Source organism: Sabethes cyaneus, chromosome 2, assembly GCF_943734655.1.
Source record: "Sabethes cyaneus chromosome 2, idSabCyanKW18_F2, whole genome shotgun sequence".
In the NCBI taxonomy this organism is placed as follows: Eukaryota; Metazoa; Arthropoda; class Insecta; order Diptera; family Culicidae; genus Sabethes; species Sabethes cyaneus.
In genome coordinates, this window is record NC_071354.1 from 110,603,670 (window position 1) to 110,621,085 (window position 17,416).

At 37.7% G+C, this 17,416-nt stretch overlaps 1 protein-coding gene across 5 annotated transcripts in view; it reads right to left on the minus strand.

Moving 5' to 3' along the window:
* LOC128734231 (tubulin-specific chaperone cofactor E-like protein) overlaps positions 1-17,416 on the minus strand; it is a 127,853-nt gene that overhangs the window by 34,411 nt on the left and 76,026 nt on the right. For all 5 annotated transcript variants that reach the window (XM_053828302.1, XM_053828299.1, XM_053828298.1 and 2 more), the window contains 4 exons: positions 13,798-13,866; positions 469-568; positions 224-408; positions 38-169 (listed from right to left, as the gene is read on the minus strand). In XM_053828302.1, the coding sequence (XP_053684277.1) occupies positions 38-169; positions 224-408; positions 469-568; positions 13,798-13,866 (486 nt within the window). The remainder of the gene's footprint in view (positions 1-37; positions 170-223; positions 409-468; positions 569-13,797; positions 13,867-17,416) is intronic.

Below are 17,416 nucleotides of genomic sequence, written 5' to 3' on the forward strand. Positions count from 1 at the left end.
ACCAGTGTATAAAAACTCCAATATCATTAACACTAACCTGTATACATCGACGGTACGTTCTTCGCTGGTATCGCCATAGGTGAATGTAATTTTCACTCTGCGCTCCGGACTCAGATCAATGCTGACAAGTGGATCTAGTTTTCCATGAATAGAAACTAAATTTATGTATCTAAAATATATGCTAATAAGTATATATTTTTGAAAATTATGTAGCATATACTACCGTTCGGGTCGATCACTTTCTGGTTTATCGAGATAGTACCTAATGAAGGATCGCTCTGCATCTTCACGTTCTGTAGCTCCGATCACGTCACCCCCGTTCAAAATTTCTATATTGGGTAATCGGGCAATCAGTAGTTGCCGTCGTTCATGTTCGGTAGAATCACATTTATCCCATAATGGCCAGCACTATAAAATTGACATATAGATACAGTATATGGCCTCATTTTAGTTATATAAAATAAATACCTGTACTCGAAGATTTTTCAAAGAGGGAAACTCGGCTAATCGATCAATATCGTCCCATGAATCGATTTTAGCGTTGCTTAAATTCAATAATGACAGTTTCCTGGGAAAAGGTGAACAATTTTATATTAACATGTTTCAAAATGTAGGTATTAAATTACAAGTTTGAGCTCCTTTCAAGAAAACCCTTTTCGCTGTTCAAATTCTTATTCATAAAATTTCAACATGTCTCCCAGTTGGCTTCGAGGTATGACGCTGGCCTAATAAGCCAGTCGTCGTATGTTCGAATCTCGACTGGGAGAGGCTGTTAGCGTCAATGGGATTGTATCAACAGGCCCTGCAATTGTCCTGCACTCTAACAGCTAGCTGCGAAGTCTGTCGTATAAAAACAGAAGGTCAAGTTTCGATAACGGAATGTAGCACCTAGGCTTTGCTTTGCTTTGAAATTTCAACATTTATATATAACAGGACTACACTGCCGGTGGAAGCATAACTGTCCCATGTTACATTTTGTCATTTTCGATATTTTGTTGTCTAACGTTATAATTATATATATAAATATTTTTATAATATGAATCGAAAACATGGTGTTTATACTAGAAAAACTCGAAAAAATTTGAAGCCTAGGTAAGACTAAGAAAACTAAGTAATTTTAGAAAAATCAGTTTTTCAACTTTGAATGCGATTTTCTCATTTTCGTGTTTTGTAACATGGGACAGATATGCTTCCGGTGGTAGTACAGGAGACATACAAAATAATCGGGACAGGCTAAATTTTGACAAAATTCAAACGACCGTAACTACTACAAACTAAGACTTTTAAAATACAACTGATTGCATTCGACGTGATTTTTTTTTGTTCTTCCAAAATATTCCGAGATTTGCGGTGATCAGAAGATACCAGAGATATTTTGTACTATTCAGGGGTATGAATTTTTTTCACTTGAAGGTAACTTTTTATATCACGAAAACCCATTAGGTTTGTTATTTGTTAGGTTATTTGTTCAAAAGCTAGTATCTATTTCTAGTCGATTTGCGGAAAGGAGTTGGAAAATCGTTGAGAAACAAACAAGCAATATAGGACTACGTAAGTCTCTTTATAGCGATAGTAGCATCTATCCATGCATGTAATAATACGATTCTTTATGTACACTCAAATCTCGTTCTACGTCCACTTTTTGGGGGACGTAAAAAATCGGTCGTAAAAAAAGGACGTTAATTCAAATTTTGGACGTAAAACGAGAAGACGGTAATTCAAATTTCGGACATAAAAAAGGTGACGTAAAACGAAATCTACAAAATGAATGGACGTAAAATGAGATTCATTTTCATTTTTTTTTCATTTTCATTTTTTAGCGCATAAGGGGGTCTACGAGACCAGGTCGTCAGTAAGAAATATCTATACCTTCCATGCTGTGCTAAGGTAGAGGGAGAGGTTTGGCATCTCAGAATAATAATCTTGCTGATCGAGTGAATCCTGGGGCCCGATGCCAGATAGGGAGATGATAGATCGGAAAGTAGTGGATAGCTGGGATAAAGCTGAGAATAGTGTTGAATATAAAAACAGAATGAGATTGCAGCGTATAGATGATGCAAATGTCGTGTAGTTCTCTAATCAAAATGCTGGTAGGTCAGATCAAAGGTAATATCTATGTGATGAATCTCCAAAAGACTTAAATCAATAAAAAACAATTACAAATCGGGATTCTTAACCCGAAGTGACAAACGTTTCACTATGTTCAACATTCTGGCATAATTGATTCAAAGACTTTTGGTATATTTGGGTATTCACTACCTCCGGGAGTCGTAAGTGTGATTAGTTCCGTTCTCATCCCTAGTGTAAGTGGAACAAGAAAGAAACCAAAAAAGAAAAGAAAATGGTTTCAAGTGAAGTGAAAGTCATTTCACCATGGCCGTGACTCACGCTATATATATACCTTCATCACATTTGGCATCACTAGTGTGCATCTTTCATCTATGTAAAGATCAGCTATGTAATGTACCAGCGCTGTGACCTGGTTACAGTTAAGTAAGTTAAGTCCTCAAGGTTATGCCCGTGCCCAGGGAATGGACGTAAAGAGAGATTCTAGTGTATATACTTGCTCATGCGTTGTATGTGACATTTAGAAAAGTAGTAACATTGTATTCATTCAATCTTCAATAGATTTCAGTTATTTCTATGAATTGATTCGATCTGTTTCGTAAGTGGATAGCGACTGTAGTGACCTCGTAGGTTTGGGGCACTAGCTCACTAGAGTGTTTCTATTTTATACCGTGCCACCGCTATTTTCAAAACAATGCTTAATTCTAGCTATTTGAACAATTTAATCACTAGATTTGATGATTTTATTTACGTTATCTACATTTAGCAATCTACACCATTTCAAGATTGCCATAACTTTGTCAATATGTAAGAAAAATCTGCAGCTGGTCCTCTCTTGAATATGGTGCTGGCACGGTAATGCAGCGATTATTCACGAAAATTTATTAAAAATATAGAAAAATATGCTTCCACATCAATTACCTGACATAGTAGCTTCAATAGAAGCGTTTATATACTACAATTATGTAAACTAAATACTAAATATGTAAAATCATGATATCTCTTTACGTTCAACTGATTCACTGCACGGTAAAAAATCGTCACGTTCAATTCAACTGTTCTTGCATTTGAATCAATCTGTTACTCAGCATAGCATATTAAAGTGATTAAGTGTTGATTTTCAAGAGATTTCCATTTCTTGAAGAAGAGACTATCTATTGAATTTGCACTAACTATTTTCCGCATTTCACAAATGTCAGAAACTCGCAAAGCAGAAGATTATCTTTAACGTACTTTAATCCTTTAATTAACTAATCGGAAAATACAACATAAGCCCAGATGGTGAAAATATGTTTTCGCTTGAAATTACTACTATTCTAGAATGTGAGTATAGCTAAATTTTGTATGTGATTGAAACAAGGATTGAAATTAATAAATTGTTATCTGTTTTCAGGTAAAGGGATTGATCACACCACCATAACAACAACAACCAAACATATTAAGACATCCCGGCATTAGAAACAACTATCCGGTTTATTTATCATCGATTGAGCTTTATTTTTTGTTTGTATTTTGATTAAATCAATTAATAAAAAAAAATTCGAACATATTATTCATTGTAAATCGAATACTTTAATTCATTTGACAGCTCAACATTTTAAAACATAGGGCATTGGAAATTAAAGCGATTTTCTGTTGATTTCATTATCCTTTGTGTTGATTCATTTTCAATAGAGTTTCATTTCGAATTGTAGTGATAGGCAAGTAGTGCGAATTCAAAGGTAAATCAGTTCGCTTCAACGTGTTATTTTTTTACCGTGTATGGTTTGATAAATGAAATAGTGCTGTCATTTCAAATAATTACACATCTTCATCATTTATGACCAAATGGTTGTGTAAGAAAATTCAACACCATCCGCTTGCTTCACAGAGACTGATAACTATTCCAAGCAGTAGCCCCTGCTTTATTCGAACAAAGTATATCTTCGAAGGACGTTCATGGTCCTTCATTTCTGCCTATCGTAGTTACCACCTTTTCAGCCGCTCGTTACTTTAGTATATAAAAAAGGTCAGTCGAAAATCGGTTTCATTTTCATCAGTTTGTTTGCCGTTTCGAACGTTTCGTCTGACATCCATCTGGCAAAGCAGTGAATGGGAAAGTCCCGCTGGTCTGCAGTTCCTGATAGGCATTGTTTGCCGAGGAAGCAAAATTCCGTACGCCTATGAACCAGCAATAATTTTGCATACCATTAAAACCACAAAAGATGTGCCTTTCGTATAGTTTTCATCAAAAGATTGAATTTTGAGAGTTACTCTTGGAATTTCCTCGTAAAGTTGAACAATTTTTATAAATTCACTACAGTTTTCAGCACATCATTTCATGATTAGTTTTCGTTGCTAAGTTGCTGCAGGCAACATCCTCGAATTTTTTTCGTGGAAATTTTCTTTTTTGATTTTTGTTTTAAAAGGCTAAAAACTATTTGAAAATTACATATTTTTGATGTCACGAGTGATAGTTTAGTGAATTTGTGGATTTAAATCAAAAAGTGCTATAGCGCTATGAAGACTCAGCAGTACAGAACTTTTTTACAGAAGCATTTTAATTGATGGGAATATTGGTCGATAAATAAGTGAAGTCACGGATTCTGCTTGGGTCATAACAACCGAAATTGAAAAAGGAAATTGGATGCGCTTTTCTCTTGGAACTTGGACGTTTCATTTCACGAATTGGTAAAAAGGTCAGCATTTTCTAACGCAGATGATCAAAGGCAACAAAGGAGAAGAGAAAGAGAGCTGATCTTGGCGAGATCGTTTTCAATATATTTTGTTTTAACTATTTCTTATAGAAAAGTTTTAAGTAACTATGACTAATTTTGTCTGAACATATACTATGTTGTGAAATTGATTTTGTTTTTGGTAGTTGGTGAGTATAGTCTATTTTCAGAGAGCGAAATAAGGCGCTTTAACCTTGGCCTATTACAGCCTGGCTTTTGGTCTAAAAACCATAAGTTCATCCCCGAGGGTCCGGAGTATCAATTAACCTTTATTAGCAAAGATACTCCCAACGAAACAAAGTTGCAATTAATCAGAATCCCCAGAATTAATCAGTCCCCGATTCTTCTTCCCCTGTTGATTTTGAAATGCATCTATGTATGAATAACTTATTCACACAAGATTCATTTCGTAAATTGTCTTCGCGGTAATACTTCACAGTTGGCCTGGCCGATTAAACATTTGCAATATATCACTGATATTATGCAAATGTTAATACAGACAAGAAAATAATTTGAAATATTTCCATGAATAGAAATAATTAAAATTATTTCCAGGAATCCTTAATTGTGGCTGTGATGGTATTAATAAGAATAAGAATAAGAATAAGTTGCTACAGGCAACACCCTCTAGCCACGTCGTTGATAAAACGGAAGAAATTAGAAAAAAGGAGGGCCATTGGAAATTTGTTTGAATGAAGCCAAGACTACTTGATCACATCATTTGTTTCTATGCAGCATATTGTACGTAAATTGCACCATCACATCGTTAGAATGACACCGACCGTTAGTGACAAATTGACCAAGAAGGGGCAGGCAAATAGTTAAGTCACGCCATAAGAAGAGCTAGAGCAATGTTTTTCAATAGACAATCAACAGCATGAATTGTTTAATCAATGATATCTTTAAATGCACTGCCGCTAGGTTTTGCGGTATGGCTCACTCCCAGAAGTGTTTCACGATTACCTCTCGCGGGCTTTACCCGAGCAGGAACCAATACCTCATCTATACCAAATGAATATCAAATTGAGGTATTTTATCTAAATTTGATATTCATTAGTAATCGCATTTTTTAAAGAATAACTTATGAATATCTTGATAAGGTATGATACCTCGATATGCTATTAATAAGTCATTTTACATTTTTGTACTATACCAAATGAATTACTGAATAAGCTATGAAGCTACAAAGAATGACTTGTAAATGCCTCATTGAGGTATGAAACCTTAATTGACGTCCCGTGTAGCAAAAACATTTGATATTATTTAGACATTGTAATAACAAAACCAGTTATTATTTAAGTGGTTGTAGAACATTTTTAGCTATTATTTTAGCTATTTTACCTCTTATGTCAAGCCCGTCAATATAAAATTCAGATATGCAGTTATTCTCCAAAAAAATATCTGGATCAGGTAATCTTCAGTAATTGTCTTCTGCTCGGGTAGATCTCTATTAGTTTGCAGTCATCTAATGAATTGGGTAAGCTGGTTGCCTCTGAAGCTACCAAAGTTGTTACCAAGTACACATACTCTAAATGAATGTTTTAGAATAAGCTAGTCAGCCTGTAAAGACCAATACGGGACTTCTAATTATTTCATTTCTTCGCTTAGCTAAATAGTTTTTTAACCAGGATCCTTCCTTAATAAATCAACCAAAAACGCTTTCCCGCAAATAAAGCAAAAGGTGATGCTATCTACCGGCTGCAGTTTCTTAGGAGTCCAAACCCCCTTTTTGTGACCTGCACCAGGGATGGTTCGATCACTTCGACTCAATTTAGATTCATTTGACAGTAGCGTCCTCACCGAGCAAAATTTGACAAATTGATGTATGGGACATTTGTAGATAATAACTAGATCTACAATTTTGCTGAATAAAGTGTTGCAGTATCTTTTGTAGTTACGGTGCTACAATGCTAGTATCTCATTAGTAACTAAATGAACGTTCATTTAGTTACTAAAGAGGTACTAGCACAAACTATACAGACAACACGCGAACGATTTTTCCAGGTACCAGAATGGACGTGAGAAAGTCACTCACGGTCCCTTCACAAGCACTCATTTTTCTCGCTCTTCTAAAGAGTTTGGGTTCATCAACAGGTCATATAGCAACGCAAAACAAACATTTTGGTAACCATATAAAACATAAACACTCTACCTTGCCAACCCGAAGAAACGGGCAACAGCAACCAACGGAAGGTGCTGTTATTTTTGTCACAAAACTTGGTGACGCGAAACCGGCGTGGAAAATATCGATCTTGCAGTTGTGTGCGAGGAAACTTGTCTCCCGATGGTAAATCCATGTCGCTGTAACCCTCCTCCATGCCATTCGCGGATTCGTCGTTGGCAAATTCGATTTCGATAAATATGCTGTTTCTAATCAAGAGATGATTATTACAACATAGCTGCCTCTAGAAAATAATATTCGGCCAAAAGAATGTCTTTATAGCTTTCACTCAGCGGTACACATGCCAACCCCTCAGTTGGCCGATAATAAGGGAATACGACCGCTACGACATGCAGAATGTTGTGGATTGTGGAATATCTTCTTAAATTCCTTGAAGTCTGCCTCGTGCTCGGCGAAATCGTCCAATTTCCCTATTAGCAGCACATCAGTATTTGTCAGCTTGGCTGAGTTTTCCGACGCGGCCTACCGGTTCGGAGTCCCACCCGCCGTTGATCCGGAGCACAACAGCGCGATCATTAACAAACCTTGAATATCATCCAGCATCAGTGGAACCCGATCTTAATAAGGGTTTCTTCACTTACTTCCTCACGCACAATTTGGGCACGTTTCTCATTCTGCTTCGCTTTTGATTCACTTCCGCTTTTAGTGTCCGGTAATCCGCGTCCATAAGCCTTTGGTTTTTTCGAATCTGATGCTTCTGAAGCCGATGTTCCTAGATCTCCTTCGGCAAGTTGCATCACTTCTGCCACAGCAAGAACTGTGCGTTTTTTTCGTTCCAGTCTTTATGCACATTTAGTGCCAGCGATACAACCGGTAGATGGTTGCAATTCGGCAGACACTTCTTTCTTGTGGTGCTAAAGAAAGTGATGAACCAAATTCCATTTATCAAACCTGCGGGGCTTACGACATTACGAACCATGATGAAGTCCTAGGCTGTGGATACTTACCGTGTACCGAACAACTAAAAGCAGTATTTCTTACTTGTAGGTGTTAAAAATTTCTTTTTGAACTGAATTTATTGAAAGTAAATTGAAAGAAAGAAACACAGACAGAATAATCACATTTATGCAAATATTAGTCATGGATCCGCCTATTAAGTGAAATTAATAAAAAGCTCGTCGAATACCAAGACCGGCTTTGGTAATAAAGGCATGTGAAATAGTTGGTCCGGAGCAGCTTCCATAAAAGTCATTGCAATCGGTAAAACCAAAGATGATTCGGATAATATTGAAAACAAGTAGCACATAGGTACTTAAGGTACACATAGGTACACATAGGTATATAAAGTTCTAATTCAACCGATTATATCGGTTGTCCTCTAAAACCTTGTTAGCCATTGAGACGCGAATCGGTCTCAAAAATGAAACCGGTAAATTTGTAGAATTAGATCTTCTCGCAAAAAATTCCCATTGCCCAGGAATTACAGCCGGCCTGATGGGTCTCGAAACGTTATTTTATCCCCGATGGCTAAACTTTCCAGGTACTGGGACATTTTGTCTGTCTCTGGGAACTTCGGATGGACTTCCTTTTTGTACACCTTGATAACCTGATCCACGTGGCCGTGATCATCATCGCACGCAACCCGTGTATAGGTCCGGATCACCAGATCTTCGTTGATCGTCGCCGACAGCTGTTTATGTTGCCCGACTGGCAGGCCCAGGATGCGATCATTCGAAGGAAGACCAAACCGAAAGCGGCGAGTTTCATACAAAATTTTCTTTCTCCACCAGCGCATCATAGGTTTCTCCTGGGTCCAGCAGCGTGCGCGGTTGGTACGATTTCTTCGAACAACTCTGGCTGGCTTCCTTTTTTCCTTCTTACCGCTGTTCAGGTAAAGATTGGCCATGAGAGCACCGGCCACCACTAGTATGCCGGTCGCTATCGGAACGACATCCAAGTGAAACAGGTTGCAAATGAATTTATGGAAAAATATACATACATGTAATCGGGCCACTAAGTTTTCTGGGCGAATGGATTTCTGAATTTCTAGCAGAGTAAAAGAAACAGATAGCGTTTGAGAGCTTTGAGTGCCATGTGAATATGTGAGAAATGCGAGGGACGAGATTCACTCGCTTCAAATGAAATTGGTCCCTTAGATTTTATGATATTTGTTCTACGCATGGTGTCTGTATAGTTTGTGATACTAGCATTGTAGCGCCGTAACTACAAAAATTATAGCAACACTTTATTCTGCAAAATTGTAAATAATAACGAGTTCTACAAATGTCTCATACATAACTTTGTCAAATTTTGCTCGGCTGAGTCGGTAGTGTCAAATGAATCAAAATTGAGTCAAAGTGATCGAACCATCCCTGATCTGCATCAGCATTGTATTGCATCATCTTTACGTAGTCCTACGTTAAACAGGCGGTTGAGTCTTGAAAACAACCTTCCACTTTTTTTAAAATAAAAAAATGCTTTTTTCTATTTCTCTTACTTTCATTCGTCAAATTTGAAAAAGTATTCATGGGAAGATACAGTGACATCATATCTTATCACAATATGCGAAAATTTATATACCGCCAAAATACCCAATTCGACTTTCCGATCGATTGGTGTAAATATCTTGGAAATCTATTAGGAATTGACTGAATTATAAGCCAAAGCGTGAAAATGCGCTACCACTTTGATGACGTCATTTCCAACAACCAATCACAAAGCGAATATTTCTATGTGGACAATGCTGCTTTATATCTAATTTTTCAATAGTGCGAAGAGGTTCCAATCGATTGGTGCAAAAATATTTAAAATTGATCCGGAAACCGCTAAGCTATTGGTGCTCAAAACCTATAATTTTTTGTGACACTATTTTTCGATTTTTTGGAATGATACCCTATCCCAAACCTTGTCGTAAGACGTAGTCCTACATTAAATTTTGTAAGCCGAAAGCATTGTATCAGTGATACTCACGTTTGTTTGTCTCACTGTTCCCAATAGGAATGTTGTGAAATGGTGGTGTTAGCAAATAATTGGATTGCCATATTTTTTTGTTTACCTTCCATTACTATGTGATGCCATGTTGTGAATTAATGCAGTATTGTAGTATTGAGACGTAAGATATGTTTAACCATTCTTGAATAGCTTAAAAATACGATTATGATCTGTTTGTTGTACCATGCCCAATACGATAGAGCTAGGGGAGTGTCGTCGTGGTTGGGCCACGTTTTGGAGTTCGCCCATAACTTTCGTTTCAAAAGGAATTTTGGAAATCTAAATACATCGTTACACAGGTCTAAGAATAAGGTATATTTCCGGAAAGTTTTGAACTGATTGCTCAAAAAACAAAAAAGTTATAGGCATTTACGTTAAGACAAAAAATGTTGTCATAGACGGGCCATGTTGTACAGGTTGGGCCACCGCAGATTATTTAAGACATACGTGTTGAAATTCTTTATAAAGACATGAAAGGAATGAATTCCGTAAACAACGGCTCATTTAGGTACTAATACCCTATTTTTAAGTGCATTTTTGCGAAATTTTGGCGATCTTGTAAAATTAATATTGCTACATCTACGCCTTTTCCGAAGTGTACATCTACAATAAAAAAAAACAACAAAAATCTAGGTTTTTATCGTATTAATTTGGCTTTATTTCATCACATTTTACGTGACTGACATTCTCTAGTGATTATTGCGCTTCTGCGCTTAAAATTATGGTGGCCCAAGCCCAAGCGCAAAAAAAAAAAAAAAAAAGAAAGCATGACTACTCAAGTGGTCCGACCTTTACAAATAGCGCTTTTCTAGTATTCCACCTTAGCCTTCGCAAACACCTTACTGGGGGGGATTTTTCTATAGTCTTCGTGTGCAGCACAACACACTTAATATATTTTTAAAATTTATCTCGATAATTGCATTTCATGAATCATTTCATGGAGAAAAGTTCTTTGCGCCTGGAAAACTTTTTTTGTAAGATTTAGTCACTGAATTTAGTACGGGTGTTTTGAATACACGCTTGAAACTCACAATATTGTGAAAAGTTAGCTATCACAGTAAGAAGTTTTACAATGGTTGTATCATAGATATCATGAGTTACTAAAACTGTAAAATCGTGATGGCCTGACCATAACAGTGGCCCGACGATAACGACAATGCCCTACTAGTGAAAATATCATAAGAAATAGTTACGTTATAACAACCATAATACTTTATTGATTGACATCTAGTTGCAAATTTGCTTAATTACATCTACTCTGCCTTCCCAGACTCAATTATCATCGATTAAGAATCTTCAGAATGTGACCAAACAGTTTGCTCCCTCATAAGCCATGTTAATGGACTTTCTTTTTGGGTCTACTTGGTTTAGTCCTTTCCAGTTTTATTTTAAAACTTTACCGATATAAATATTAATTATGTAGTTGAACTGAAAATGTTCGGTAGTACATCTAAAAAATGTATTAAGGGGAAACCGAAAGTGGCTCAAAGATGGCTGGATAAATGGCTACCATTCGAAGCATGTATTGTTTTGCGCCTTAAAAATGCATCTGTATTGGCAGAGCACGCTTTCGCCACGTAATCAGTGCTTCCAGCGCTGTTATAATGTCCTAAAACTTGTAATTCAATTTATCGATCTGCTGTGTATCAATAAACGCTCAGCAAAACATAATTGCTAATGGAAAATAAATTTAACTGAACATATCGATCATTACGTGTTCATAAAAGCGACTAATGTATAATTTGGAATTGGTTAATAGATATTTGGTTACGCACATATTTCGTTGAACTAGCGATTTCCGAAAAAGCAGCAACACAGTATCAAACTTTCGTCACATGAATGAGCTTTTAACCGTTATGTGTGCAACAGGGTACCCGGGTACCTTTTCAGTTTTAAAATTGTTATAACTCATTCAATTTAAAACATACGTCATTGAAATTTTGCGACATCGTAGAACTCGTTGATCTTAAGTAATTGAGGTTTTTTTGGTGCATATCCATAAAGGGGATTACCAATGAGAGGCACTTGAATTTTTTTTATTACGTAGGAGGGCGACAAGGGTACCCGGGTACCCATGATTTGCTATGTTCATAACTTTGGCTAATTTGAACCGATTTGGATGAAACCAGTGGCATTTGATTCGTACATTTATCTTGTTTTGATTAGATAAATCATTTGGCCATAAAATGACATGTAGTTCCCGGGAATCGGTAATTCCGGAGCAATGTCTGGTAAAACGTGGGAAGCCGCCTGTTTTGAAAGAATATCAGCTTTCAGCAAAGCTATTAGCTTTGAACTTGACATTGTGGACCCTGTTTTCATCTTATTATATAAATTGGTGGCTTTAAATCGCATTGGCCATTCCAGAATTGGGTTCCTGTAGGGTTACAGATGGCCAGTTGGGTGCCTAATCCAATATTAGGATTGGTTTAGCGGATCTCTTAGATGTTTTGAACTGATATGGCCAGTTTAGTACTGATTAATAATTTTAGAACTGGTTCCAAATGTATAACGGATGGTTCTACGTTTTGAACTGTTCTGATAATGCTAAGCATTATCTTGAATCCTGCGGTATCATCTGGGATCCCGTAGAAACCATTTTCGAAATAACCAATCAAAATACATCGAAATGTAAAAAATATCACCTACCGAACTAATTCCAAGAACTTTGATACCCATATTGCTAGGTTTTACCTCCAATCCTAAACTGGCCACCCATGACCCCACAGGAACCTACTCCGGAATGGCCAACCTGATTCATATCGTTAAATGAAATAATTCATTGTATGAATTTTTAGAGTTTTTATATCCGCATGACTGATTTTCCTGCAATACAATCAATTCTCTACCTCACAGCGGACACTCTGTCGGAATTCCGGAATTTTGAGCCCCGTATGTTTTTTAATGGCCAAATGGCCAAATAATTCAAAACTAGATAAATTAACGAATCAAATGACACTTATTTCATCAAAATCGGTTTAAAATTGTTGATGTTATAACAATATCAATTTTGGGTACCCGGGTACCCTTGTCGCCCTCCTAAAGGTGTTTTTTTTGTCGCACACATAACGGTTAAAGAGCTTTCAACTTTCGCCGCATCGATGAGCTTAGAGTGAAATAAACAAACAAAACGCAAACGTAGGAATCAAAAACGCAATCCGATGCAAGCGGATTAATTAAATATCCTAGTGATCCTACGCATTATTCAGTTGCTGCTGTTAATTTTGATTGAATCCTTGCCTTGATAAAGAAAACAAACCCTTTTTCGGTATGTTTGTAGTCAGTGCGGTTGGCTGCGGATCAGCTGTTTATGTTTGCAAGCTCCGCTATTTGACATATATTACCAATACTAATGCAATATTCAAATAAACGTTTAGGTTTTTAACGAACACATGAGATGTGAGGTACAGTGTTTGTCGCACTAACACAATAACGTTAGCCACTTTCGGTTCCGCCTTAAGAGAGGAAGTTTTGTTCTGAAACACTTAATTTATATTAGGTCCTACTTTCCCCGGGTGCTTTGAAGTGCCACCATTATTTCGACCCATATATGTAATGCCGTTTGTCAAATTATACAACTAGTTTTCAGGTGTAACTTGTTAATACATTCATTATGTTTACCTACTGTCAGAAAAACATGTACTTTTACAAAAGCCTGCGACCAAACTATCATTTATAGAAAGGTTCGTCCAACTTGCAACTCAAATTGAAAATGACGCCTAAATCAAAAGTTCAATTTTGGAATTTTGAAAGCCAACTATAATTAAACTATAATTTTAATGTATGCGTTGGAGTAGTATCTTCCATTTCTAGAAAGGTTCAGTTGGAGAAAATGAGGTTGAAGAGAGTTATGCGCGTCGTTCCCACTTACCCCGTATTCCCACTTGCCCCGCGGTACCTTACCTGAAATATTCGTGGCTTTTTTCGCTGGCTGTCATCTGCATAGTTTTGGAATATGTTGCGTCCAAGGATCTGAAAAAAGATGTTATCGCATACTATAGATAATGTTGTATTTATATATAATTACATAAAACTTCCTAATTTTAGAAAAAATACACTCAAAGAAAAAACTTTGCAAAACCATGATCGCATCGCATCATCGCATACTATAGATAATGTTGTATTTATATATAATTGCATAAAACTTCCTAATTTCAGAAAAAATACACTCAAAGAAAAAACTTTGCAAAATCATGATAAGGCGTCGTTCACAAAGGGCGTCCGGTATTTTTCGGCGTATGCGAATCCCCCACCCCCCATCGTCCTTTTTTGTACACATCAGCCCTAGTACGGCTACCTATCTAAACTCACTAAACTATAACTCAAAACTACAAGGTATACAGTCCTAAGGGTTGTACGAAAGGGTGACGTAGGCCTATGTTAGCACTACTAGCAAAGATAGACCCAAGCAACAATGTGAGTTTTATTGTACTCTTATGGTGGTCTCCAAGACTAATTTTGGTCTTAAATGCCATCATAAGAGTGTAATAAAATCAAAATTGTTACTTGGGAGAGGTATACTATACTCAGCAAAGTTGTTTATTTTCACTATTTGTATAACTTTGTAGAACATGAAAAAGTCATACAACTACGAAAAAAGCTAAAATAGAAAAATTGATTTTATCAATTGATTTATAAGAAATAGGATTTTCCTATCTTCGCTGAAGATGTAGAAGGTTACTGGCTTCAGCAAAATTTCTTGCAATAATATGCTCTAAAACTTCGCAGAATACATTAACGTACTAAATTGAAACTGAAGAATAATAAAATTGTTATTTCACTCAAAAATTATTGAAAAATTGAACTCCACCAAACGATATAACTTTTAATTTCAAGAAACTCTTCCGAAGGTTCCATAAACCTAAAACCAACTTTTCCCACTTAAAACTCTAATGCGCACGTGCTTTTTTTGCTTTTAGACTACTGTGCAACACGAACGATAACGGCCAGAGATGCATCAACTTTGCAGCTTCCCGAGGCTTGGTGATCAGGAGCACTTTCTTTTCCCACAGAGATATCCATAAAGCCACCTGAAGATCACCTGACCGACGAATTTCGAACCAAATCGATCATATTCTCATCGAGATCCGATTTTTATCGAACATCACCAACGTACGCTCACTACGGGGTGCAGATATCGACTCGGATCATTACCTAGTAGCAGTACACGTGCGCTCAAAACTATCGACATTTATACCTTGCGACAAAGTCGCCCTCCTCGGTTAAACATTTAGCAGCTAAACAACCCGCCAGTTGCCAAAAACTACGCGCGCGTACTAGATGAAGCTCTGCCTTCCTCTGTGGAGCTAGATGCTTCGACCCTCGAAAACGGATGGAGTATGATACGCTCGGCCGTCAACGAGACCGCAACCGCGGTGCTAGGATGGAAACCTCGAGTGCACGAAATGATTGGTTTGACGGGGAATGCCCACAAGCGATAGAGCAAAACAAAAACTTGGAAAAACTATCTAAGCATTTCTACGAGAGAGAATTTGGTCAAGTGTCGAAGAGCGCGAAATTAGTTGACCACGATCCGGAGAAGCAAAAAGCGCCAGTAGGAGGACAGAGATCGTGAGGAGCCGGAACAACTATTCAAGGCTAGTGACACGCGTAAGTTTTACGAGAAGGTGAACCAAATTTGTGAGCGCTACACACCTAAACCTGTCATGTGTAGGGACGAGGGGATCTAATCACAAACGATCGCGAAGTGGTCGACAGACGACTCAACGGCGATATAGCAGTAGGAGATGCAACGGAAGTTAATCTCGGAGTGCCTACAAACGACAACAGCGTGTCGGCTCCCAACCTCGAAGTGAACCGGCGAGAAATTTGTCAGCTGAAGAATAATAGAGCCGCTGGAAAGGACCGACTCTCGGCAGTGCTCTACAAAAAGCCGCCAGCAACGGCACTTCATTTGGTAATTTCTAAAATTTGGTAGGAGGAGCCACTGGATGGAAGGTGTAGTCTATCCCATCTACATAAAGGGCGACCGGCTAGATTGCTGTAATTACCGCGGCATCACGTTGGACAACGCCGCCTACAAGGTGCTCTTCCAGATTAGGTTGCGTCGTCTATTCCCAATAGCAAGAGAATTCGTAGGGCAGTATCGGGCGGGCTTTATAGGCGCCCGTGCTACTACGGATCCAATTTTTACTTTCCGACAAATCCTCCAGAAATGTCGAGAGTAATACAGTTGAACGAGAATAGCTATGGCAGATAATGCACGAGTACGGATTTCCGGACAAACTGACGCGACTAATCAAAGCTGCTTTGGAGCGAGTGATGGGCGTGCGCGTTTCGGAGACAATTTCGAGTCCTTTCGAATCGCGCAGAGGGTTGGGGCATGGACTGCCCTGTATGTTATTTAATATCGCTGTTGAAGGTGTGACTCGGCGACGGGGCATCGAAATGAGAGGAACGATCTTCAACAAGAGTAGCCAACTCCTAGCCTTCGCAGACGACCTCGACATCATTACTAGAAACATTGGGACGGCGGAGGCAATCTACGCCAGACTAAAAACGGAGGCTAAGAGAATAGGGTTACAAATCAATGCGTCAAAAACTAAATATATGGTAGGAAGAGACTCCAGAGAAAGCAACGTTTGTCTCCCACGGACAGTGACTATTGACGACGATGAACTGGAAGTGATTGATGAGTTCGTATATTTGGGATCTCTGGTCACCGTCGACAATAATACCAGTAAGGAGATCCAACGACGCATTCAAACTGGAAATCGAGCCTACTTTTCCCTTCGCAAGACACTTCGATCAAGGAGCATACCCCGCCGCACAAAGCTGATAAATGGAGCAATTTGAGGCTACGTCACTAACGAAAATGACATTAGCAGGGGGGGATCAAAGAGTGGAGAAGAGGATCAGGGAGTTTGAAATTTGACATTATTCCTGCTGCCAACAGCTTCAGCGAGGGCCCAACTTATGTCAAAACTTAACCGTGTGGCTGCACTTCCGGTGGAAGCATAACTGTCCCATGTTACATTTTTGTCATTTTCGACATTTTGTTATCTAGCGTTATAGTTCGATATACTACTAGTGTTTATACTAGAAAAACTCGAAAAAAAATTTAATACAATTTGTTCCACTGAAAAAATGGATGCATGTTTGTCTCACTGCATATATCATTTCATATATTGTCAATTGCAGTAAACATTGTTGTGATTTTTAGTTCGGACGATGAAAAATCTTGATGGACGGATTTTAAAACGGTACGACGAATTTAAGAAATAAAGTTAGTTGCGTAATTTCAATAATATGCTTTAATAATCACTTTTCAGTGATTTCAAAGTTCACGGGTCGGAAAGTAAGTGTGTTTTAGCCAAATCAGCACAAGAACTTTTGAAGTATTCATTGAATCCATCCAACAAATGATGAAAATTAGAATAACTTTACTTACTACGACGGGAATTAGAAAAAAACCCTAACTGAAATTATTTAAAATCAATAATTAAAAAGCGCAAAAACATTGTTTATATGGATTGAAGAAAAATATATGGCCATACTCTGG